Source organism: Ovis canadensis, chromosome 1 (genome assembly GCF_042477335.2).
Source record: "Ovis canadensis isolate MfBH-ARS-UI-01 breed Bighorn chromosome 1, ARS-UI_OviCan_v2, whole genome shotgun sequence".
Taxonomy (NCBI): domain Eukaryota; kingdom Metazoa; phylum Chordata; class Mammalia; order Artiodactyla; family Bovidae; genus Ovis; species Ovis canadensis.
Window position 1 is genome coordinate 86,729,471 of NC_091245.1, and position 25,707 is coordinate 86,755,177.

Consider the following 25,707-nt stretch of genomic DNA (forward strand, 5'->3'; position numbering starts at 1 on the left):
GTTCTTTTCACTCCATGATGGTCTCTAAATCCAACTTCTTCTCTTCATTCCTGTAGCTACTTCAGTACTTCAGGGTCTCACTACCTCTCCCCTATACTATTACACCAGTCCTGTCCTCCCACCCTCTTACCAGTCTTCATACTATCTCTAGAGTTATTATTCCAGGACACTGACCCAATTGTCTTTCTTTCCTGCTACAAAATTCTCAGTTTTCCATTGCTCTATAGGATAAAATACAGTCCTCTGATCATGGGATTTAACATCCCTTACAATCTGTCCCTCTTCTATCTCTCTACACCTGTACTAACAGAAATTTAATGTAAGTCTGAACATTTTAAATTTTCTAGTAGCCACATTAAAAAAGTAAAAAGAAACAGGCAAAATTAATTTGAATATATTTTAGTTAATCCAATATAGCCACAATATTCTAATTTTCAACATGGAATCAATTTTAAAATTTTTGTATTTTTTCCGTAGTAAGTCTTCAAAATCTTGTGTGTGTTTTTTTAACACAGCACATATCAGTTTAGACCAGCCACATTTGGAGTGCTCATAGTTACGTATGATGAGTGTCTACTCTATTGGACAGTACAGTTCTTGGCTCGTTCCCCAACATCCTTACTGAGAGGACTCTATTCTCTGCTCATATGGAGTCACTCACACCCCTCTGCCCTTACCACACATGCATACTATGCCACATCGTGCTTCTGGGCTAATGCAGCACTCCTCGCTAAGGGAACTCCACCAGCCCAAATTCCCCCTCCTCTGTGAAGTCTTCTCCAGTTCTCATAGGCTGAGTTCATCTCTCTCTTTCCTTTATAATGCCACAGCACACATTATTGTCACCACACCATATTTCTGCGAGTTGAATGTCTGTAATTTCTGCTAAATGGCAATCTCTTAGACTCTCAGTACTTTGCATATAACTGTTGCCCTAAATATTTTAAGTTAAAAAAAAAAGAATGAATAAGAGTTTATGTGTTTCTCTATGATAATATAGCCAGTAAGTGAGTGAGTGAAGTCTTTGCTTCTTCTCCTAATTCATACTCACAGTTTAACTTTTAGAGGGACATTTTCTCTGATGGTTTGTTAGTTGGAACTCTGATATCCTTTGGTGGGGTGCCATCTCAAGCCTATAGTCTTTGCCCTTTAGTAAGAGTTGGGTGTCCAGACTCAGGTTGGGGAATTTATCTTTGGCTCCTTGATAAAAACCATGCATTGGGGGGAAGATTGTTGGTTTTGTTTTTTGGTGTTTCTTTCCCCAATATCAGTGATGCCTTAATCTTATAATTAGGATGATATTGTAAATGATAACAATGATTAATATTTTTTGAGTGTTCTGTGCTAGCCACTATTCTAAGGGCTTTATGTGCATTAGCTTGACTGATACTTATAACAACCCTATGAGGGTGGCATTCTTATTCTTGCCACCTAACAAAGTGAAGCACAGAAAAGTGAAATGACTTATCCAAGTTAACACTGTTAGCAGGTGTCTCCTCTTATTACACAAGTTGGTTCTTATTCATTCTTCACTCCCTTTCCTATTATTCTTTCTTAAATTGTATCTCAAATACATCAGTGAATCTGTTTTAAATGCTTGTGTTTTTATTTATTACAGTAACCTGCTCTGGAAGTACACTTGGAATGGGTAAGTCATTTTTATCATGGATAAACTGGAAAGAAATTTTTTGTTGCTCTTTCAGTTCAGTTCAGTTCAGTTCGGTCGTTCAGTCATGTCTGACTCTTTGCAACCCCATGGACTGCAGCACGCTAGGCTTCCCTCTTCATCAACAACTCCCAGAGCTTACCCAAATTCATGTCCATTGAGTCACTGATGCCATCCAACCATCTCATCCTCTGTCGTCCCCTTCTCCTCCAGCCTTCAATCATTCCCAGCATCAGGGTCTTTTCAAATGAGTCACTTCTTCACATCAGGTGACCAAAGTATTGCAGTTTCAGCTTCAACATCAGTCCTTCCAGTGAGTATTCAGGACTGATTTCCTTTAGGATGGACTGGTGTGATCTCCTTGCAGTCCAAGGGATTCTCAAGAGTCTTCTCCAACACCACAATTCAAAAGCATCAATTCTTCGGCGCTCAGCTTTCTTTATAGTCCAGCTCTTACATCCACATATGACTACTGGAAAAACCATAGCTTTGACTAGATGGACCTTTGTCAGCAAAGTAATGTCTCTGCTTTTTAATATGCGGTCTAGGTTGGCCATAGCTTTTTTTCCCAAGGAGCAAGTGTCTTAATTTCATGGCTGCAGTCACCATCTGCAGTGATTTTGGAGCCCAAGAAAATAAAGTCTCGAACTGCTTCCATTGTTTCCCCATCTATTTGCCATGAAGTGATGGGACCAGATGCCATGATCTTAAGTTTTCTGAATGTTGAGTTTTAAGGCAACTTCTTCACTCTCCTCTTTCACTTCCATCAAGAGGCTTTTTAGTTCTTCACTTTCTGCCATAAGCGTGGTGTCATCTGTATCTCTGAGGTTATTGATATTTCTCCCGGCAATCCTGATTCCAGATTGTGCTTCATCCAGTCCAGCAGTTCTCATGATGTACTCTGCATATAAGTTAAATAAGCAGAGTGACAATATACAGCCTTGACGTACTCCTTTCCTGATTTGGAACCAATCTATTGTTCCATGTCCATCTCTAACTGTTGCTTCTTGACCTGCATACAGATTTCTCAGGAGGCAGGTCAAGTGGTCTGGTATTTCCATCTCTTTCAGAATTTTCTACAGTTTGTTGCGATCCACACAGTCAAAGTCTTTGGCATAGTCAATAAAGCAGAAGTAGATGTTTTTCTGGAACTCTCTTGCTTTTTTGATGATCCGATGGATGTTGGTAATTTGATCTCTGGTTCCTCTGCCTTTTCTAAATCCAGCTTGAACATCTGGAAGTTCATGGTCCAAGTACTGTTGAAGCCTGGCTTGGGGAATTTTGAGTATTACTTTACTAGCATGTGAGAGGAGTACAATTGTGGGTAGTTTGAGCATTCTTTGGCATTTCCTTTCTTTGGGATTGGAATGGAAACTGACCTTTTCCAGTCCTGTGGCCACTGTTGAGTTTTCCAAATTTGCTGGCATATTGAGTGTAGCACTTTCACAGCATCATCTTCCAGGATTTGAAATAGGTCAACTGGAATTCCGTCACCTCCATTAGCTTTGTTCGTAGTGATGCTTCCTTCGCATTCCAGGATGTCTGGCTCTAGGTGAGTGATCACACCATCGTGATTATCTGGGTCATAAAGATCTTTTTGTATAGTTCTATGTATTCTTGCCACCTCTTCTTAATATCTTCTGCTTCTGTTAGGTCCATACTGTTTCTGTCCTTTATTGAGCCCACCTTTGCATGAAATGTTCCCTTGGTATCTCTAATTTTCTTGAAGAGATCTCTAGTCTTTCCCATTCTATTGTTTCCCTCTATTTCCTTGCATTGATCACTGAGGAATTCTTTCTTATCTCTCCTTGCTATTCTTTGGAACTCTGCATTTAAATAGGTATATATTTCCTTTTCTTCTTTGCCTTTCACTTCTCTTCTTTTCTCAGCTATTTGTAAGGCCTCCTCAGACAACCATTTTGCCTTTTTGCATTTCTTTTTCTTGGAGATGTCTTGATCGCTGCCTCCTATACAATGTCATGAACCTCTGTCCATAGTTCTTCAGGCATTCTGTCTATCAGATCTAATCTCTTGAATCTGTTTGTCACTTCCACTGTATATTCATAAGGGATTTGATTTAGGTAATCAATGGTCTAGTGGTTTTCCCTACTTTATTTAAGTCTAAATGGTCTAATGTTTTTCCCTACTTTCTTCAATTTAAGTCTAAATTTGTCAATCAGATGTTCATGATCTGAGCCACAGTCAGTTCCCAGTCTTGTTTTTATTGACTGTATAGTGCTACTCCATCTTTGGTTGCAAAGAATATAATCAATCCAGATACTGACCATCTGGAGATGTCCATGTGTAGAGTCTTCTCTTGTGCTATTGGAAGAGGGTGTTTGTTATGACCACTGCATTCTCTTGGTAAAACTTTATTAGCCTTTGCCCTGCTTCATTTTGTACTCCAAGGCCAAACTTGCCTGTTACTCCAGATGTTTCTTGACTTCCTACTTTTGCATTCCAGTCCCCTATAATGAAAAGGACATCTGTCTTAGGTGTTAGTTCTAGAAGGCCTTAGGACTTCATAAAACCATTCAGTTTCTTCAGCATTAGTGGTTGGGGCACAGACTTGGATTACTGTGGTATTGAATGGTTTGCTTCAGAAACGAATAGAGATCTTTCTGTTGCTTTTGCGATTGCACCCAAGTACTGCATTTCAGACTCTTTTGTTGACCATGATGGCTACTCCATTTCTTCTAAGGGATTCTTGCCCACAGTAGTAGATATAATGGTCTTCTGGATTAAATTCACCCATTTCAGTCCATTTTAGTTCACTGATTCCTAAAATGTTGATGTTCACTCTATTCATCTCCTGTTTGATCACTTCGAATTTGCCTTGATTCATGGACCTAACATTCCAGGTTCCTATGAAATATTGCTCTTTATAGCATCAGACTTGACTTCCATCACCAGTCACATCCACCACTGGGTGCTGTTTTTACTTTGGCTCCACCTCTTCATTCTTCATTGTTGTTCTTTAGGGTGACTTAATGAAGTCAGAAGCAAAGCTGACTCTTCAATTATAGAGGCAAATGCTTTCTTTCTGTGATTTAAGGGGTCCCTGCTCTCCTCTTGCATAATTCTCCCCTCTTACGTTGCCTCCCCTCAGATTCCTCCAGTGGAGAGGAACTCCACTGGATTCTGAAATTATTTCAGTCCTCCAGGGTCCCACAAGAAAATAAAAATATGCTTCAGAGAAGCAACTGATTCATGCCTCACTTGAGAGAGTGGTTCCTAGCCTGCTGTACATTGTGTCACCCGGAGAGCTTAGAAGTAATTGATTTGTTGTTGTTTTTCAGTTGGTAAGTCATCTCCGACTGTCATCTCTTGTGACCCCATGCACTGTAGCCCACCAGGCTCCTCTGTCCATGGGATTTCCTGGACAAGAATATTGGAATGGATTGCTGTTCCCTTCTCCAGGGGATCTTACCGACCCAGGGACTGAACCTGCATCTCTTGCATTGGCAGGAGGATTCTTTTCTGCTGAGGCACTGGGGAAGCCCCACCAGCAGTTCTGAAATAAGAATCAGTTCAGTTCAGTCGCTCAGTCGTGTCCGACTTTTTGCGACCCCCTACTACTACTACTTGCGACCCCATAATCCCTATTAATTTTTAAAGGGTTTCTATTTCCATTGATTACAGGGAAACAGACCTGGCTTATTAGAAATAAATTATGAGGAAAGTTCTAAATTATAATTACTTGAAAAAAACTCCCAAAGTACTAATGCCCATAAGCTCTGGTCTTCAGTAAAATGTACATGGGCCTGGGTCTGCATTCTTGGAACATCTTTCCAGTGTTATGGCGGTTTTAATTCAATATTTCTCCTGAGCCTCAGAGGGGTAGTAGAAGTATCTTGGGGATCCCTAGGAGGTGAAGAGTTGTGTATTATATATTGGTCTTCCCTAAGATTTTGTTAAAGAGATAATACTTCCAAAAAAAAAAAAATGCTGGAAAACCGTCACTCTTAGACCTTGCTATTTGAGATCACCAGAAACCTTATTCAAAATGCATAATTTTAGGCCCCATGCAGAGTTACTAAATCCCCAGGTGATTCACATGCATATTAAAGTTTGTGGGTTACTGCTTAGATAGTAGTGCTCAAACTTTGGTGTGTATCAAAATCTCTTGGAGAGCTAGCAAAGGCTGTAGGGACCCATGCCTGCTGAAGTGGGCCCCTGTGTTTTTATCGGGTTCCCATGTGATTCTGACACTCTCCAAGTTTGAGAAGCACTGCTCTATGTCGCTGCTGTCCACTTCCTATGTCCCTCTGGGCTGGCCTTGATTATTACTTCTCCTTTCTAAGTGAGTTTCAGTCTTCAACCTGAAGAGATCTGACCCTTTCTTTAAGAGATTGTTGTAGAAATTCTGCAAGACTCTCAAAAACGATTATTTCGAGGTCTCTACATCATACAGAATTCACTGTATTAAGGGAGAAATTCTAAATTGCTGTTCAATTTCAGTATTTCTCCTCTCTATACACAGGACTAGTCAGAGTAGGTCCCTAGCTGGCATGGGGCCTCTAGATATGCTAAGGGAAGCCTTGGGAATCTTGTTGGTCTAAGGCTTTTGGTCTTGCTTAACTCTTGGTTATCCTAAAGCTTTTCAACAGCATGAATGGATTTTTTAAGAGACAGATCTGGGTTCAAATCCTGCCACTGTCCCTTTCCCTTAGGCAAGGTGCTTCAGTTCTAAGTACAGATTTCCTCATCTGAAAATTGGAACAAACTTCTCATAAGATGTTATGAAGATTAAAGGGGCTATAAATTGTTAGACCCAATGACAGGCTCAAAGTAAGCTCAGTAAATAAAAGGCTTGAGGGTGGAGAGGAAAGTCCTTTGTCTTGGGTCAGTAGTCTGAGCTCCAAGAGACTCTTGGGGAGGATTCATTTCACAAAGCAGGAGAGAGAACATCCTGGTTAGTTCTCTAACCAGAGAGAGAACCTGATGGTCAGTTTCTTCTTGCCCTTTGAACGGTTCAGTTTATCTTACTTTTCTGCTTACTTGCTGTGAAGTGCTGCAAAAATAGCATTTCAAATTGAAAGGCTAATCTGAAACTCAGTGACTTCTGAGGGCTTTTTAACTTAAAATGTCTGCATACTAATACATTTTGTGGCTTCCTCCTTTCTTTGCCTTTTCAGTGATTTACAGAGGGAAGAGAAATGTGGAATGACACAGTAAACCAAGGATAAAAACAGCGACTTGACTAGTGAGTAATTTAAATTGAAATGTTATAATTCAAAGGCAAAATGTTATTTTTTCTTTGCTTTAAAAATTTCTTCCCATATCTTTTGCAGAGGTTCCTTAATTGTTGGTGTGATTAGAGCTGGGAAAGGTCTATTAGAATACAAAATTCCTCTAGGATAGGACAAGCTCTTTTGGCCTTTAGAAGAACTGCTCTGACTCCACTTCCTGAGTTCAAGGTCAGGTGTGTCCTCAAGGGCACAGGAGTTCAAGATCTGCTGCAGAGAAGACTTGGGGGAGAAATTAATCCAGAAAGTCTTGTGGAAGGCTGCCAGAGTGAGCCAGCACACTGGGAAAGTCCTGGAGATGTGAAAGGTCTGCGTAGCAGAAATTCTTGGAGATTTCTTACACCCAGACATAGTACATACTACAACACACCCACTTCATAAGTGTTTCAGCGACCCAGCACTTGCCGTGCGGCTCTCTAGCCATTCAAGAGTTGGAAGCATCCACTCCCAGAGAAGTCAAAATCAAGCCACCACACATTGACTGCACTCATCCAAAACAAAACTCAACAAGGACTTCGGCTGAGGTTGGATAGCAGCAGCTGCCAGGGCCACCTGTAGGAAGTCACACCCTCATCTAAAGTTAGGAGGAAGCCGAGCCACTTGCAGGCTTTCCCAAGCGAAAGAAAGCATCATGTGTTGACACCTCTGTGTGAGTGTCTGGGAAACCAGAGTTGCTAGCCTGTTACTGGAATGACTGTAGTCATGATTTTTAATGAGCGAAGACTTCAGATGGAGGGATAGTCAGGGCCAGAGCCCCAAACTGTGGCAGACTGACATACATGCATCTTTGAAGGGAAGGACCATCGATCTTGTTGGCTGTATTCCTCACTCACACTGTAATTGCTTTTTTTTTTTTTTTTGAGAGAAAAGGCAATGATAACTCTGTTGTACCTAAAAAAAAAAAAAAAAAATTGTCCTTCGAGTGCCAGTAACCTTATTAAAAGATAGTGCAAGCTGGACTTGTGTAACACACATAACTAAAGTGTTTGCTCCCCAGAAGCCTAGCTGTGGAACTGCCTGTAGTTAGGAACAACCATGGATCTCTGCCCAGAGGGAACTGGAGCATGGAATTAGGCTTGAGGTACGCTGGGAGGGAACAGCAAACTTCCTTTTCTGTGTCTGCTTTCCCTTTCTGTGTGAGACTGAGATACAAATGTGCCACTGATGAGATACTCAAGAGCATTTGCACTTGAAAAGAAGGCAAGTCAAAGAACTTAGATTCCAGAAAAATAGAAATCACTGAGTCAGACAGTACACACAGAAGAGGACCGAATTTAGTTCACTTTTGTTCCTAAGTACTAGTGGATGAACAGGAGTCGGACTAGGTGCATCGACATCAGCTGGGGAATTCATTATTTAATACAGACTTCCTGGTATCATCCCCTGAAGATTCTAACTCAGCAGGTTTGGGACCAGACCTGGGAATCTATACTTTTAACAAATTCACAAAGTGTTTCTGCCATGTGGCCAAGTTTGGGAACCTTAAAAGACAGACTTGTGTTGGCCCCATTCTCCCTTGAAGCAAAATTTCAGCGATGGGAAGCTGAAACATGTTAAAAGATAAACTGAGCAATGTTAAAAATTTTAAGAGTTTATTTGAGCAAAAATTGATTTGAATTCAGCAGCACCAAAACCGAGATGATTAGGAATACTCTACTGACAGGAGCTGGGAGCATGGGTTGGTGGGAGGGGGTAGACTTTTACTGAAAAGAGGTGAAAGCAAAGCAAGGATATTATTTGACTGGCTATAAAACCAATAGGTATGTAGCTATAGTGGTTGTCTTATTTGGGAAATCCTAGTTGGCTCTTTGTGATCAGCTGTCCTTAGATTTTGATTTCTTAACATTGAGACACTTAAAGACTTAGGTTTTGGTTTGTTCACAAAGGTGGCTAAGGTATTACAGCCACCTCAATCTAATGGCCTCCTTGTTCAATTAATTTAACAGAAGCTAGAGGGCTGTGGCATGTGACAAAAGATTGGTGACGAGATCTGGAGGGTTCAGAGTGGGTCCGTGCCCTGTGAGGGGACCATGAATGAACTGGGGCAGTGTTCCAGGTTGTGGTTCAGAGCCCATGGCAGACTGTGTGCTGAGCCCAGTCTCTGGCAGTGTGGGCCCTCTGATAAGAGTTGTATCCATGGCTGGCTGGAACAGGCAAAGAGCCGAGGGCAAAAGCCAGATGGAAGGCCAGGATCCCTGGTACAGGACACTAGGGGGCTGCTAGGACCAGTGCACTTATACCCTATAAATACCAGAATACAGAAAAAATGAAATGGCTGTCTACTTAGCTAGGTATCTAAGTCTGGGCTGCTTTGGTCAGAATTCCACAGAAAACAATGTGGTCCACATTGGGTGAACGTAAAACCAAAACATGGATGTCACACATACTACATGCTTTTAAGTGCTTTTCCTATACTCATTCTCATAACAACTTTCTGAGCTAAATGATAATATTCCTTTATATATGTAACAAAAATGAGACCCAAAAGGTCAAAGAATTCATCCGTGTTCTCACAGCTAACCAGTTGAAACAAGATTATCAGGGGGCCAAGTAAGTATGTAGCATTCATCAGACCTGCTAATCTATGATATTTTTATGGAAAATATTTATCTGGGTTATCATGATTAATTGATAAATTATTAGAGAAGAAGACCTGGATATAGGATAGTGAGTGAGTGATCTGCCTTAAGAGCTTTTACATTCAGTCTCAATTATTTCAACTGTGTATCTGCTCTATAAATTATGCAGTGCAGATTTTTCATCTTTGATTAGCACTGGTGGACTCTGTCTTCCACTCTGCTATATCCTGTTCTGGGAATTCAAATTTTTTGTTCAATCTGTTTAGGTAAACCAACTAGAGGAGACTAGAGAGATAGCTCAAAGAGGTTATGTGAAACTAGGGGGGCAAGTGAGGTTAGGCAATATAGTATGATGGAAAAGCCAGTGGTTTGGGGGCCATCTTGAGGTCTTATGTAATTTAATGTCTCCCTCTGAATCTCGATTTTCATATCTGTAAAATTGCTATAAAGATTATCATCTTGTTGGGTTGTTGTGGGGTTTGAGATACTATACTCACTTTCAACATATAAAGGCAATGACACTGAAGTGTTTCAAGTCATGCTACTAATAAGAGGCCAATCCAGGGTTTGTGGACACATGTCTACATGCTCCTAATGCCCACATTTGCTCCACTATACCGCATTGCCACCTTGGAATCTGGCCTTCAGGAGCAAGAATCATAGCTATACCCCATGTGACCCAAGTCAGACTTCCAACCCAGAAGGTCCTTTCTGTGTTACCCTTGGCATTCTTCTCAAGACACTTTCACCCACCTCATTCCTCTGTCTTGGTTTGACCCTTGAGGACAAGGAACTTCATTTTAGAAGTGTGAGTCTGCAACATGTCTTTTTTCTTATGGCTGGAGGCTCAACCCTGCTATACAGAGCAGAATCTGGTTTAAAATTGAAAAGGTAGAGAAATATAATGTATGCATTTGTTTAAAATTTTGAGCAGCTAAGTCTATTAAAAGTAAATTTGAAAGAGGCCAGAGCCCCAGCGCCCAATTAAGTCTAGAATGGAAAGCCGTTCATGCCATGGGTTTTTACTTGAACCCATTTTATGGTTGTTTTTATTCTTCATTTTGCTTCTCCTAAAGAGCAAAAATTGCAAGTCATCTCACAGCCTGCCCTATCTGTGTAACTCAAACCTTATTCTCCTTCCCACTGCACCTTCCCACTTTCTGTGCATTCTTGGCAAGTTATTTAGTTTCACTAAGCCTCAGGTTCCTTGACTGTGAGGACTGCTTTGAGGATCAGTGAGATAATTCATTTAGCATGCTGCCTAGCATATACTACATCCACAGTAAATGTTAGCCAGTATTATTACTAGTAGTAACTAACCATTTCCGCTTCCTTGTGTGACCAACTCGAAATAAGACCATTTGTTCTTTGCAAATCAGTGTGAGAAAGTCTGCTTTTTGCTAGTGTATATGATGTTTATGTTACAGTTGAGGGTCTCAGAAACTAAACTGCTTTAATTCATGATTGATAACTTGTTTGTTGTTGGTCTCAGGGCTTCTGGGATTTTAGTTCCGCGGATGAGTGATTGAACCCACCCACTCATCAGTGAAAGTGCTGGAATCCTAAGCCCTGAACCTCCAGGAAGTTCCCCTATGATTGACTACCTTGATTTCAAGTCTCAAAATAACCATCTCAAGAAAGAGATCTCTGCCTCAGCTTTCTCTAAGTCTGAGCTCAGATCATCTCCTGTGTGAATCAGCAATAATTCCCGTTTTAAATCGAAAGCACTGATAGTCCCTTCCACATGAATTAATGTTAGTTGACTAAGTATTGTTTTATTGGTTCATTTATGTATGTTGTCATCATTATGGCATTCACAATTTCAACCAATATTTGACTGCCTTCAAGCATGCCAGGAACTGAGCTATCTAATTAGATTTTTCTTCAGAAGTGGGTCTCTCCTTTCTTTGCCTTGCTTGAAAGTCCTGCAGAGTTCTGAGCACAGTGGGCTGCACCTATTACGTCCTTGAAAAGTGAATAAACTTTTTGGAGGCTAAATTTTCTCTTCGGTAGCTGACTGAGTGAAGTCTATTATAAATCGCTTCTCAAAGTGAAGAATTCTTTTGTAAACCGAAGAACCCCTCTCTTTTTCATGAATCGTATGCGTGAATTCGCGTTTCTGAGGTGGTGTTAGCTCACAATCCGTTGGTACGGTTTCACTTTCTGACATCCCAGGACATCGAAATTCGTCTGAGAGCCTCCCGCTAGGGGGCGCGCAATTGCCTACGGAGAATTCACCCACACTGCGCAGCCTCAGTCCGGGGTTGGGCGGGAATCCCATGAGAAGCTCGTGACGTCGCCTGTGGGCGTGACCCGTGGGTGTGGGCGGGGCTGTCCCCGCAGCGAAGGGCGGGGTCCTCCGGAACTCCCTCTCACAGCTGAAGTAGGTTGCGAGTGGGAGGAGGTGGCTGCTCCTCCACAGCGTTTGGGAAGATGGCGCCGCCGGTGACGGAAAGGGGGCTGAAGAGCGTCGTGTGGCAGAGTGAGTGCGGTGGGGCAGAGGCTGAGAAAGGGAAGGCCAGCATGCCGTGGCTCCAGGCCCTGCTTTCACTTGTTGCTTTGGCTCCCAGGTCCCTGTTGGAATTTCTTCCTGCTTTGCTTCCCAGCCCTCGTTCTGGCGGCGCCAGAGATGGGCGGGGGGCGGGAGGACGAGGCCTGAATGCCGGCGTCCGGCACCCTCTGGGCTCTGCTCTGTTGGGCCCTGGCAGCGAAGTCCCGTCCTGGATGAGCGGCCCCCCGGCCCAGCTTTTCCGCCCGGGGCCCCTGCGCGGATCTCGGCCGCGCCCCCGCCTGGGCCCCACCAGTAGGCGATGTCTCTCCACCCGAGACAATCTGAGCACTGTGTTCCTTTATCCCGTCCCCCCGCGTCTCCCCACACTTGAGTTTCCGAAGACTGCGTATTTTGCTCATTCGTCTTAGTATCCGGGAGAGTTCTACACCTGTACTTTACGATGCCTGTCCTTTTAAAAAAACAGACCCTTCTTTCTTTCTAGAAGAACCCACTTTCTCAAGAGTTCTTGAGAAGGGACCGCGGGAATGAGTGTATCTCGGGGTAAAGTTGCACCTTCACCTCTTTCTTTACACTCTTGGAGCCACTCCTTTTTTCATCTAGGGCTTCACCACTTACTGGTGACAGATACTCTGCCATTCTGCCTTGTCGTCCACAACTTTCGTAAATATCACTCCGAACCTGTGTCTGCGACCTTGGCGAGAGAAGGAAACCGCCAGACAGGAAGAACCATCGTTGTTTGGCCTTGCTGGGTTCAAAGTAATTATGGCCCAGTAGTGGAAAGGGGTATAACATCTCATTAGTATTTCTGGTTCTGGCTTGTTGAGCAAGGAACAGAAATAATGACTGAGTTAATAAAATTCTGGGGGTTACAGAGTTTCTTGTGTAAAATTAAAACTCCAAATCGGTAGCTGTCATATTCCTTAACATATCAGGTACTAGAAACAAGTGTATAAATAGAAAGGGGGGAAAAGTTATAACAGATTTTTTTAAATTGGATAATTATAAGGTTTGGAGAAGGAAATGGCAACCCACTTATGTATTCTTGCCTGGAGAATTCCATAGACAGTCCATGGGGTCGCAGAGATTCAGATACAACTGAGCTAGTTACACACAATTATAAGGTTACCATTTTGTTTTTCATAATTTATATAGGTCACTTTTAAGATTTGGTAATGTTTTAAAATCAAATCGTATTTAAATATATATATATGAAAATAGGTAATGAATTGTGTTGTATAATTTCTAAGATGGTCCTTAACATCAGCATTTATCAGGAAAAAAAAAGGTTAATGTTAGTAACATTAGTGTTGATAGCATGGAAACCAGGCAAGAGGGAGTGTTTACAGATAACAAAATTTCCATCTTGTGCTGTTAACTTGAGGTAGCACCAGGATATAAACATGAAGTGTAAGATAAAGAAGAGGGCATGATGAACGGAAGAAAAGTGTTATAAGGATTCAAAAAAATAGTTTTTGGAATTGTAGTATAAACAGGAAAGTGAAAGTGAATTTGCTCAGTCGTGTCCGACTCTTTGCGACCCCATGGACTGTAGACTACCAGGCTCCTCTGTCCAAGGGATTTTCCGGGCAATAGTACTGGAGTGGATTGCCATTTCCTTCTCCAGGGGATCTTCCCAACCTAGGGCTTGAACCCGGGTCTCCCGCATTGTAGACAGACGCCTTACCTTCTGAGCCACCAGGGAAGTCCTGTGTAAACAGGATCATAACTAAAAGGATAATATTCATTCATCATTTAGTGAGTAGAGAAAGGGAAATGGGAGCCTCTGAATTCAAGAAGATGGAGTCTGAAAGAAAAGAGGAAGAAATCTCTTCAGAGGTAGGAGAATCATATTTGACTGGGAAAAGGTTTTGCTAGGTTTAGGGTGGTATCAGAGAAGGCAGTGGCACCCCACTCCAGTACTCTTGCCTGGAAAACCCCATGGATGGAGGAGCCTGGTAGGTTGCAGTCCATGGGGTGGCTAAAAGTTGGACATGACTGAGCAGCTTCACTTTCACTTTTCACTTTCATGCATTGGAGAAGGAAATGGCAACCCACTCCAGTGTTCTTGCCTGGAGAATCCCAGGGACAGGGGAGCCTGGTGGGCTGCCGTCTATGGGGTCGCACAGAGTTGGACACGACTGGAGCAACTTAGCAGTAGCAGTAGCAGGGTAGTACAGTTTGATGAGGGTAGAAAGATAAGTAACTTTCAATTTACCTGCAAAGTAGGAAGAAGGGAATTAATATTTTTTCAACATTACTCTGTGCCAGGCACTATTCTTTACAAACATTAGAACTTAATAAGAATTATAATCTCTTTAACAGATGTTAAAGCTAATATACCTATTATCATAGCAGCATTATTCTAAATAGGCAAAAAGTCAGAACAGCTCAAATGCCCATCAACTGGTGAATGGATTAATAACATGTGGTATGTCCATATAATGGAATATTATTGGGCAATAAAAAGAAGGAAGTACTGATACATGCTACAGTATTGATGATCCTTGGAAAAACTATGCCAAATGAAAAGAAGCCAGGCATAAAGAACCATATGACTCCAATCATATTAAATGTCCAGAATAGGCAAATATATAGAGATTAGTAGAAAGTAGATTTGTGGTTGCTTATGTCTAGGGAGGCTGGGGAGATGTGGGAACTATGGCTTAGGAACTGGGTTTCTTTTTGAAGTAATGAGATGTTCTAAAATTGATTACACTAATAAGCATACAACTCTGAATATACTGAAAGCCATTTAATTGTATACTTTGGATGAGTTATATGATACGTAAATCATAATAAAGCCATTTTTAAGAAAACCTATACAACTGTTCAATATAGACTTAGTATTCCAACCCAGATCTTTTTGGCTGCAGAGTTTCTGTGTGACCTGTCTGTGACTTTCTATAATGTTTAAACCTCAGTTAAGAGCCTTATTTTTTGCCCAGTCTGTTTTAGTAGCCTATCTGAACCTCCAAGCCTTGTTCTTTCTCACTCCAGTTCATCTGACCAGACTGGTTTTCCTGTAATAGTATTGAGCTATGATCATGCTGATCTCCTGCTTAAAAAGACCTGCAGAGAGATACCCTACACTTGTGCCTAAAGATCTTTTCAGACACTTAGTCTGCATTTGAAGATTTATAACCTGCTCCAGCCTACTTTGTTACCAACTTTTCCTAATATAATATTGATGTTTGGCTAGTCCATCCTGTTGACTCTTCTCAAAATCTTCTGCCTCCACATCTTGATGCCAGTTCTTCTGTCTAGAATACTCCTCTTACTCCTATTCTTCAACTATCCAAGTTTTAGCCAGCCTTCAAGTCGCAGCACAAATGGGGCAGTTACCTCCATAGCAGCTTCTCATTTTAATCCTGTGTCTCATATTTCTGTAGCATATGTGGTTTATCCTTTGCAAATGGTGCCTGATGTGACTCTCTTAATAAGCTTCTTGAAGGTAGGTCCACTATTGTGTCTTATAGAGATTTAAATTCCAAATAGTCCCTGGCAGAATGTAATGGGTAATAATGCTTGTTAAAAGTAAAATGTTGGGTGGGGATGGGGTGGGAAGGGGGTACCTTCCTGGTGTCCAGTGGTTAAGAATCAGCCATATAATGCCAGGGATGGCAGTTCAATCCCGGAACTAAGATCCCGCATGCTGGGGAGCAAGTAAGCCCATGTGCCACAACTGAGACCCAATGAAGCTGAATAAATAAATATTTTTTAAAAGTAAACAGGAAAAAAAGTGAACAGATCAGTTCTGTAATGCCCCCCAATTTATTCAGTAAATATTGAATTCCTGTGGGAATACAGCAATAGAAAGGAGATAAGTTCCCAGTCTTCCTGAAATCTTCTATTCAAGTGGTGAATAATAGAAAATAAGTGTGTAAACAAAGAATAAACGTGGTTATTTCAGTCCTTAATATCTATATATAGAAAGAGGCTGCTCTGGATAGGTAGGTCAGGAAAGGATTCTCTGTTCAGTTCAGACACTCAGTTGTGTCCGGCTCTTTGCAACCCTGTGGACTGCAGCACACCAGGCTTCCCTGTCCATCACCAACTCTGGAGCTTGCTCAAACTTATGTCCATCAAGTCAGTGATGCCATCCAACCATCTCATCCTCTGTGGTCTCCTTCTCCTCCTGTCTTCAGTCTTTCCCAGCATCAGGGTCTTTTCTAACAAGTCAGTTCTTCACATCAGGTGGCCAAAGTACTGGAGTTTCAGCTTCAGCATCAGTCCTTCCAGTGAATATTCAGGACTGATTTCCTTCAGGATAGACTGGTTGGATCTCCTTGCAGTCCAAGGGATTCTCAAGAATCTTCTCCAACACCACAGTACAAAAGCATCAATTCTTTGGCTCTCAGCCTTCTTTGTAGTCCAACTCTCACATCCATACATGACTACTGGAAAAACCATAGCTTTGACTAGATGGACCTTTGTCAGCAAAGTAATGTCTCTGGCTTTTTAATATGCGGTCTTGGTTGGCCACAGCTTTTCTTCCAAGGAGCAAGCGTCTTAATTTCATGGTTGCAGTCACCGTCCACAGTGATTTTAGAGCCCCTAAAAATAAAGTCAGTCACTGTTTCCGTTGTTTCCCCATCTATTTGCCATGAAGTGATGGGACCAGATGCCATGATCTTAGTTTTTTAAATGTTGAGTTTTATTTTTTTTATTTTTTTGAATGTTGAGTTTTAAGCCAGCTTTTTCACTCTCTTCTTTCACCTTTATCAAGAGGCTTTTTAGTTCCTCTTCACTTTTGGCCATAAGGGTGGTGTCATCTGTGTCTCTGAGGTTATTGATATTTCTCCCTGTAATCTTGATTCCAGCTTGTGCTTCATCCAGACTGGCATTTTATGTGATATACTCTGCATAGAAGTTAAGTAAGCAAGGTGACAATATAGAGCCTTGACATATTCCTTTCTCAATTTGGAACCAGTCCATTGTTCCATATCTGCTTTTAACAGTTGCCTCTTTATCTGCATACAGATTTCTAAGGAGGCAGATCAGGTGGTCTGGTATTCCCATCTGTTTAAGAATTTTCCACAATTTGTTGTGATCCACACAGTCAAAGGCTTTAGCGTAGTCAATGAAGCAGAAGTAGATGTTTTTCTGAAACTCTCTTGCTTTTTCTTATGATCTGGTGGATGTTGGTAATTTGATCTCTGGTTTCTCTGCCTTTTCTAAATCCAGCTTGAACATCTGGTGGAAGTTCTCAGTTTGTGTACAGTTGAAGCCTAGTTTGGAGAATTTTGAGTGTTACTTTCCTAGCATGTGAGGTGAGTATAGTTGTGTGGTAGTTTGAACATTCCTTGGCATTTTTTTCTTTGGAACTGGAATGAAAACTGACCTTTTCCAGTTCCATGGCCACTGCTGAGTTTTCCAAATTTGCTGGCATATTGAGTGCAGCACTTTCACAGCATCATCTTTTAGGATTTGAAATAGGCCAACTGGAATTCCATTACCTCCACCAGCTTTGTTCATAGTGATGCTTCCTAAGGCCTGCTTGCTTCACATTCCAGGATTTCTGGCTCTAGGTGAGTGATCACACCATCATGATTATCTGGGTCGCTAAGCTCTTTTTTGTATAGTTTTTCTGTGTATTCTTGCCTTCTTTTCTTAATATCTTCTGCTTCTGTTAGGTCCATACCATTTCTGTCCTTTATTGTACCCATCTTTGCATGAAGTGTTCCCTTGGTATCTCTAATTTTCTTGAAGAGATCTCTAGTCTTTCCCATTCTGTTGTTTTCCGCTATTTCTTTGTATTGGTCACTTAGGAAGGCTTTCTAATTTTTTCTTGCTATTCTTTGGAACTCTGCATTCAGATGGTTATGCCTTTCCTTTTCTCCTTTGCCTTTCACTTCTCTTTTTTCAGGTTTTTGCAAAGCCTCCTCAGACAACTGTTCTGCCTTTTTGCATTTCTTTTTCTTGGGTATGGTTTTGATCACCTCCTGTACAGTGTTGCGAACCTCTGCCCATAGTTCTTCCAGTGCTCTATCAGATCTGATCCCTTGAATCTATTTGTCACTTCCACCGTATAATTGTAAGGGATTTAATTTAGTTCATACCTGAATGGTCTAGAGGGCTTCCCTTGTGGCTCAGCTGGTAAAGAATCTGCCTGCAATGCAGGAGTTCTGGGTTCAGTCCTTGGGTTGGGAAGATCCTCTGGAGAAGGGAAAGGCTACCCACTCCAGTATTCTGGCCTGGAGAATTCCATGGAGGAGTCCATGGGGTGGCAAAGAGTCAGACACAACGCAGCGACTTTCACTTTCACTTTCATTTTTGATGGTCTAGTGGTTTACCCTACTTTCTTCAATTTAAGTCTGAATTTTTAAGTCCTGAAATTTGCAGGAGTTCATGATCTGAGCTACAGTCAGCTCCCAGTCTTGTTTTTGCTGATTGTATAGAGCTTCTCCATCTTCGGCCACAAAGAATATAGTCAGTCTGATTTAGGTATTGACCATCTGGTGATATCTGTGTGTAGAGTTGTCTGTTTCTGTTGTTGGAAGAGGGTGTTATGACCATTACATTCTCTTGGCAAAAGTCTCTTAGCCTTTGCCCTATTTCTCTGAGTAGGTAACATTTGAGCTGAGACCTAAAACATGAGAAAGAATCAGCCTTTAGGGACTACATTAAAACCCCTTTTAAAAATTTAATGTTTCGAGTGCAAAGGGCTGCATTTATTTACAAAATTAATTCTTTTACATAATATCAGTAAAAATTTATAGTGCTTGGTATTGCTCATTTGCCATTTTTTGCTGTAGGGGAGTGGTAGCAAAGCTATCACTGATAAAAGACTTTAAATAAAAATTTGATATAGTTTATTTGAAAAACACAGCAGAAAAAAAAAACAGCAGAACAATAGTAACTAAATACAGTAACTAAGTAAAGCAAGTTGAAGCCACTTACAGTATTTTATTTTTCCTTATTCAGTACAGCCTATTATAAACAATAGTCTAATGTCTGTAATTTACCTTGTATATTTTAGAGGAAATGTTGGAGAAAGTGAAATTCAAACAATTACAGATCAAAGTAATTTGTTTACAAATTAAAATTGACACCTTAAATTAAAAGCTTTTTGCTTTTCATATTTTTCTTCTAGTCCTTATATACCTTCAGATATTTTTTATTATTGGTCATTTTGTTGCTTCCTTTTTTAAATGCTTAACATTGACATAACTTTTTCTTCATCCTTTGTAATCTTTGTAATTAGTATTTTTAATCATTCCTAAATACCTTGATGTGGCAAAAAATTTTGATAATAGAAAAGATTGTAATATAAAATTAATCTTCATCCCTACCCAGAGCCCAGACTCCTTTCCCAGAGACAACCAGTCAGGTTTGTTTTATAAATTCCTTGAGAACTTATTTTCCCCAAATATAGGGCTTCCCAGCTGGTGCTCATGGTAGAGAATTTGCCTGCCAGTGCAGGAGATGCAAGAGACTTGGGTTCAGTCCCTGGATCAGGAAGAATCCCCTGGAAAAAGGAATGGCAATCACCCAGTATTCTTGCCTGGGAAATCTCATGGACAGAGGAGTCTGGTGGGCTACAGTCTATGGTGTCACAAAGAGTCGGACACAATTGAGCATGCATGCACACACATATACACACACACACACACGGGCATATAGAAAATATTTTTTTGTTTTCCTGTTTTAATCTGTTATCTTTATGACTTTTTTCATTCTGGTTACTTCTTTATCTTGTAACACAATTTTTTCCTTTTTGGATATTTGCAAAATCATGTATTCATTTAAACCAATTTTTATTGAGTAACCTGTGCCACCCACTGTTCTAGGTCTATATTCCTTTGGTTGTTCAGTCAGTAAGTCGTGTCTGACTCTTTGAGACTCCATGGACTGCAGCACAGGCTTCCTGTCCTTCCTTCCCTGTCTCCTGGCATTTGCTCAAATTCATGTCCACTGAGTCCATTCATGTCCACTGATGCTGTCCCACCATCTCATCCTGTGCCATCCTCTTCTCCTTTTTCATTGAGTCTTTCCCAGCATCAGGGTCTTTTCTAGCCTTTGCATCAGGTGGCCAAAGTATTGGAGCTTTAGCTTCAGCATCAGTCCTTCCTATGAGTATTCAGCATTGATTTCCATTAGGATTGATTGGTTTGATCTCCTTGCAGTCCAGGGGACTCTCAAGCATCTTCTCCAGCACCACAGTTCAAAAGCATCAATTCTTCAACGCTCAGCCTTCTTTGTAGTCCACCTCTCACATTCCTGCATGACTAATGGAAAAGCCCTAGTTTTGACTATATGGACCTTTGTTGGCAAAGTGACATCTCTGCTTTTAAATATACTGTCTAGTTTTGTCATAGCTTTCCTTCCAAGGCGTAAGCATCTTTTAATTTCATGGCTGCAGTCACTGTCCTCAGTAATTTTGAAACCCAAGAAAATAAAACCTGTCACTGTTTGCACATTTCCCCCTTCTGTATTCATATTCCTTGACCTCCTGGAATTTACAGTTCAGTGGGAGGAGACAGGTATACACATACTAAGTACTATATTAGCAGCATGAAGAAGTTTCGCAGAAAAAGAGAAGGAAAAAAATTTTTTCCTCTCTGGAACTGCATTAGGGAAGACTCTAAATAGAAGGTAACATTGAAAGGTAGTAGGTTTTTGCCAGACAGGAAAATCTGAACTAGGACCCAAAGGCATCAAAGTATGTGATTATTTATGGAAGAGGGAATAATTTCTTTTCTTTGAGTACAGAATATTTATTGCAAGGAATAGGGGGGAAAAGGCTATAAAAGGTAGGTTGGAGCTAAACTGTTTTAAAATGCTCTAGCAATGGGAAGCCATTAAAGATGAAAAGTTTGTTTTCCTCCTCCAACAGCAGCTGTCAGCATTTTGGGGACTTACTAGAAAAATGCTGAAAGGAAGTCATTTTTTGTTCCCAAAGTTTTCACTAAGTATAATGCTGGTGTAAAGTGTACTGTTGCTAAATGTATAGCTGGTTAAATTTTTATTCATGTAACTACCACCTCTATGAAGTGTTAACCCCAGAACCCTTCTGAATACACATTTGGCATTGCTGATGCCATACACTAGTTCGTTAGTTCTCCTTTCATTTTTTCCATCAGTATTTTCACACCCTCTTTTGTGTTAAAATTTAAAATATATTTCACTTCATATGTAGAAGAAACAGAAAGAGAAAAGTTAGGGTAATTGGTATTAGTAGGTCATTAATTGGGTAGCATTTGGACTGGTGGAAGATTAATTTAGAGATTGGGTGAAGGCCAGTTGATGGAGGATGTTGAATAGTAGAATCTAGATTTTATTCTGAGGTAACAGAATTTGAGAGAATTTTGAAGTGGGTATTGAAGTGACAGGGCTGTGCTTCAGGAAGAGGACTCTTGACTGCAGTGTGGACAACGTACTGGGGAAGGTAAAGGGGTTAGAGGTAGGGAGCAGGAAATCCAGATAGGAGATTATTGGAGTAATTCTGTGAGAGAGAGTAAGAATCAGGGCATTGGTAGTGATGGTGAAAGTGAAAGTGAAGTCCCTCAGTCGTGTCCGACTCTTTGTGATCCCATGGACTGTAGCCCACCAGGCTCCTCAGTCCGTGGGATTTTCCAGGCAAGAGTACTGGAGTGGGTTGCCATTTCCTTCTCCAAGGGATCTTCCCAACCCAGGGATCGAACCCAGGTCTCCCACATTGCAGGCAGACGCTTTACCGTCTGAGATGGTGGCAATCACCAAGAAGAACAATTGATACTGCCTAGTGATTAGAAGTGGAAAAGGCAATAAACTCAGATATGCTGATGACACCACCCTTATGGCAGAAAGTGAAGAGGAACTAAAGAGCTTCTTGATAAAGGTGAAAGAGGAGAGTGGAAAAGCTGGCTTAAAACTCAGCATTCAGAAAGTGAAGATCATGGCATCTGGTCCCATCACTTCCTGGCAAATAGATGGGGAAACAGTGGAAACAGTGACAGACTATTTTCTTGGGCTCCAAAATCACTGCAGACAGTGACTGCAGCCATGAAATTAAAGGACAGTTGCTCCTTGAAAGAAAAGCTATGACCAACCTAGACAGTATATTAAAAAGCAGAGACATTACTTTGCTGACAAAGGTCCATCTAGTCAAAGCTGTGGTTTATCCAGTAGTCATGCATGGATGTGAGAGTTGGACTATAAAGAAAGCTGAGCACCGAAAAATTGATGCTTTTGTACTGTGGTGTTGGAGAAGACTCTTGAGAGTCCCTTGGACTGCAAGGAGATCAAACCAGTCCATCCTAAAGGAGATCAGTCCTGAATATTTACTGGAAGGACTGATGCCAAAGCTGAAACTCCAATACTTGGCCGCCTGATGTGAAGAACTGATTCTTTGGAAAAGACCCTGATGCTGAAAAAGATTGAAGGCAGGAGGAGAAAGGGACGACAGAGGATGAGATGGTTGGATGCCATCACTGACTCAATGGACATGAATTTGAGCAAGCTCCAGGAGTTGGTGATGGACAGGGAAGCCTGGCGTGCTGTAGTCCATGGAGTCACAGAGTCCCGCACAACTGAGCGACTGAACGGAATGCTGTAACACATTTTTTTTAATTGTACTGAAGTAAATCAGGAAGAATCTTACTTACCTGGTTTCATTTGTCAGATGTAATTTAGTAATGAGCTGGTTAGGGATTTTCCTGCAGGTTTTTTGTTTTCATCTTGTTTACTTAGGATTTAAGTAGAGTTGGGAAACCAAGTCAAATAATACTTTCAGAAATTTTTTCCAGATGTGTTTAAATTAAATATTGTTGTTTACTTGCCAGGTTGTGTCTGACTCTTTGCAACCTCATGGACTGCAGCACTCCAGGCTCCTTTGTCCTCTGTCCGTTGTATCAGTGATACTGTCTAACTTCCTTCCTCTGCTGCCCCCTTCTCATTTTGCCTTCAGTCTTTCTCTGTCTCAGGTTCTTTTCCAGTGAGTTTGCTTTCCACATCAAGTGGCCAAAATATTGGAGCTTCAACAACAGTACTTACAATGAATATTCATGGTTGATTTCCTTTATGACTAACTGGTTTGATCTCCTTGCAGTCCAAGGGACTCTCAAGATTCTTCTTTAGCACCACAATTCAAAAGCATCAGTTCTTTGGCACTCAGCCTTCTTTATGGTCCAACTCTCACATCCAGTACTGGAAAAACCATAGCTTTGACTGTATGGACCTTTGTTGGCAAAGTGATGTCTTTGCTTTGTAATACGCTGTCTCAGTTTATCGTAGCTTTCCTTCCAAGGAGTGTCTTTTCATTTCATGGCTGTGGTCACTGTCCACAATGATTTTGGAGCCCAAGAAAATAAAATATGTCCTTGCTTCCACTTTTCCCCTTTCTATTTGCCATGAAGTGATGGGACTGGATGCCCTGATCTTAGTTTTCTGAATGTTGAGTTTTAAGTCAGCTATTTCATTCTCCTCTTTGACCCTCATCAAGACGCTCTTTAGTTCCTCTTCACTCTCTGCCATTAGAGTGGTATCATCTGTATATCTGAGGTTGTTAATACTTCTCCCAGCAATCTTAGTTCCATCTTGTGATTCATCCAGCCTGGCATTTCGCATGATGTACTCTGCATATAAGTTAAATAAGCAGGATCACAGTGTACTGTTTTGTCCTGCGCCTTTCCCAGTTTTCAACCAGTTGTTCCGTGTCTGATTGTAACTGTTGCTTCTTGACTCACATACAGATTTCTCAGGAGGCAAGTCAGGTAGTCTGGTAGTCCCATCTCTTTAAGAATTTTTCCATTTGTCGTGATCCACACAGTCAAAGGTTTTATCGTAGTGGATGAAGCAGAATTAAATGTTTTCTTGGAACTCCCTTGCTTTCTCCATGATTCAGTAAACATAGACAATTTGATCTCTTGTTCCTCTGCCTGTTTGAAACCCAGCTTGAACATCTGGAAGTTCTCGGTTCACGTATTGCCTTCATGAATCACAGTCTTGTCTTGGTGAAGGGGCTTGCATAACTCAGTGAAGCTATGAGCCATGCTGTGCAAAGCCACCCGAGATGGGCAGGTCATGGTGAGAGTTCTGACAAAACATGCTCTGCTGGAGGAAGAAATGGCAACACACTCTAGTATTCTTGCCAGGAGAATCCCATGGACAGAAGAACCTTGTGGGCTATAGTCCATGGGATCTCAAAGAATCAAACACAACTGAGTGCCTGAGCCCTCATGCGCCAGAAAGAATGAAATGGCTAGGCCAAAGTGGAAACAACACTCAACTGTGGATGTGTCTGAGGGTGAAACTAAAGTCCGATGCTGTAAAGGACAATAATTATATTAGCCTTTTTAATAATATTTTTAGTCTCAAAAAGTTAAAATATATTACGGTTTAAATGTACCATATAGGTTAAGTATTAAAGAGAACTGATTTTTACTCTTGTATATGTAAAGCTGAGCAATTATGAAGCTGAGCAGTTCCAAGTGATATTTCCCAGCCATCTTGAACATTTTGAGTAGTTCTAACAATTTATTAAGATTCCTAAGTAGTTCTCTTTTTCTTTGCAGAGATAAAAGCAACAGTGTTTGATGACTGCAAGAAAGAAGGCGAATGGAAGGTAGAATTTACATATTCACATAGAATTTGCATAACACTAGAAACCTTTATTGAGGGCTTGTACATATTTTTTTACTTATTACACTTGTATAAAAGCACAGAGTTAGAAGCATAGTGTTTGCCTTCAAATCTCAGCTTTACCTCCTATTAGTTGTGGCTTCTTGAGCAAATTACTTGATGTCTCTATGCCTCTGTTTCTTTATCTGTAAAACAGAGATGGTAGTACCTCATAGATAGTTATAAATATTAAATGAATTAATTCATGTAAAGTGCTTAGAACAGTGCCTAGAACAATTATTCCACCACAAGCAGCATTTTATGATTTTAAGAAAATTTGATGTTCAACATAAGATACATTTGAAGTGAACAAAGTCTGCTTCAAAGTGAAAATATTGCTTATGTATAATATTATATGACCATATATTGAGGAAATAAATTTCTAAGTCACGAAAGTTAAATGAGTTGAGATAATTTTGCTTGCTCTCCTGATAATTTTATGTTATAAAAAAGGTTATGAATTTGAGTATATTTAATGCACTAAATTCTGTCTTTTGTGAATTCTTGGGAGTCAAATGCTTATACTATTGCTTAATTTATATTCATTTTAAGATATTGCTTCTAGATGAATTTACCACTAAGCTTTTGGCATCATGTTGCAAAATGACAGATCTTCTAGCAGAGGGTATAACTGGTAAGTGTTTCAAATACTCACCATGAATAACTTTTTTTTTAAATTATGATAGGGAGAGTTTAAAGTATTAATAAATTTTAGTTAGTAATTGTGTTTCTCAGGGGATTATGTCTTATTTTTTTAGTAGCTCTAGCTATAATAATTATTTTGGACACTCTTTTCTTTGTGAATCTTCAGAATAACCTCTGTAAGTCACGATTTTTCCCTCAGCTGAGACATATAATTAAGCACCCCTAACCAAGACTAAGTCAGTTGCCTTGTTGAGTTTGTTCTTCAAATTTTTTATTGTTACATATATTTGTTATAGTTTTGTATGTTGATGCAGTAAGTTTACTTCAGTATTTTGGCTGATGTTTGTGGTTTTCATGTTTTGTTTTTAAGTGGATAGTAAGATTTATGTCATAAAATCAACTGTTGTGCATATTTCCAAGTGTGTAATACTGACTTTTTAAGCTTCTCTGTATTAC

General features: G+C 40.6%; 2 protein-coding genes across 3 annotated transcripts in view; both read left to right on the forward strand.

Annotated features, from left to right (window-relative positions):
* FNDC7 (fibronectin type III domain containing 7) overlaps window positions 1–7,826 on the forward strand; it is a 30,221-nt gene extending 22,395 nt beyond the window's left edge. The window contains exons 11-13 of the mRNA XM_069580211.1: window positions 1,619–1,648; window positions 6,805–6,872; window positions 6,961–7,826. Of these exons, the coding sequence (XP_069436312.1) occupies window positions 1,619–1,648; window positions 6,805–6,836 (62 nt within the window). The 3' untranslated portion in view covers window positions 6,837–6,872; window positions 6,961–7,826. The remainder of the gene's footprint in view (window positions 1–1,618; window positions 1,649–6,804; window positions 6,873–6,960) is intronic.
* Window positions 7,827–11,701: 3,875 nt separating this feature from the next.
* STXBP3 (syntaxin binding protein 3) overlaps window positions 11,702–25,707 on the forward strand; it is a 46,597-nt gene continuing 32,591 nt past the window's right edge. Inside the window, exons 1-3 of one of the 2 annotated variants that reach the window (XM_069599396.1) lie at window positions 11,702–11,976; window positions 24,501–24,550; window positions 25,159–25,240. In XM_069599396.1, the coding sequence (XP_069455497.1) occupies window positions 11,928–11,976; window positions 24,501–24,550; window positions 25,159–25,240 (181 nt within the window). In that variant the 5' untranslated portion in view covers window positions 11,702–11,927. The remainder of the gene's footprint in view (window positions 11,977–24,500; window positions 24,551–25,158; window positions 25,241–25,707) is intronic. The other variant, XM_069599404.1, reaches the window with a different exon arrangement.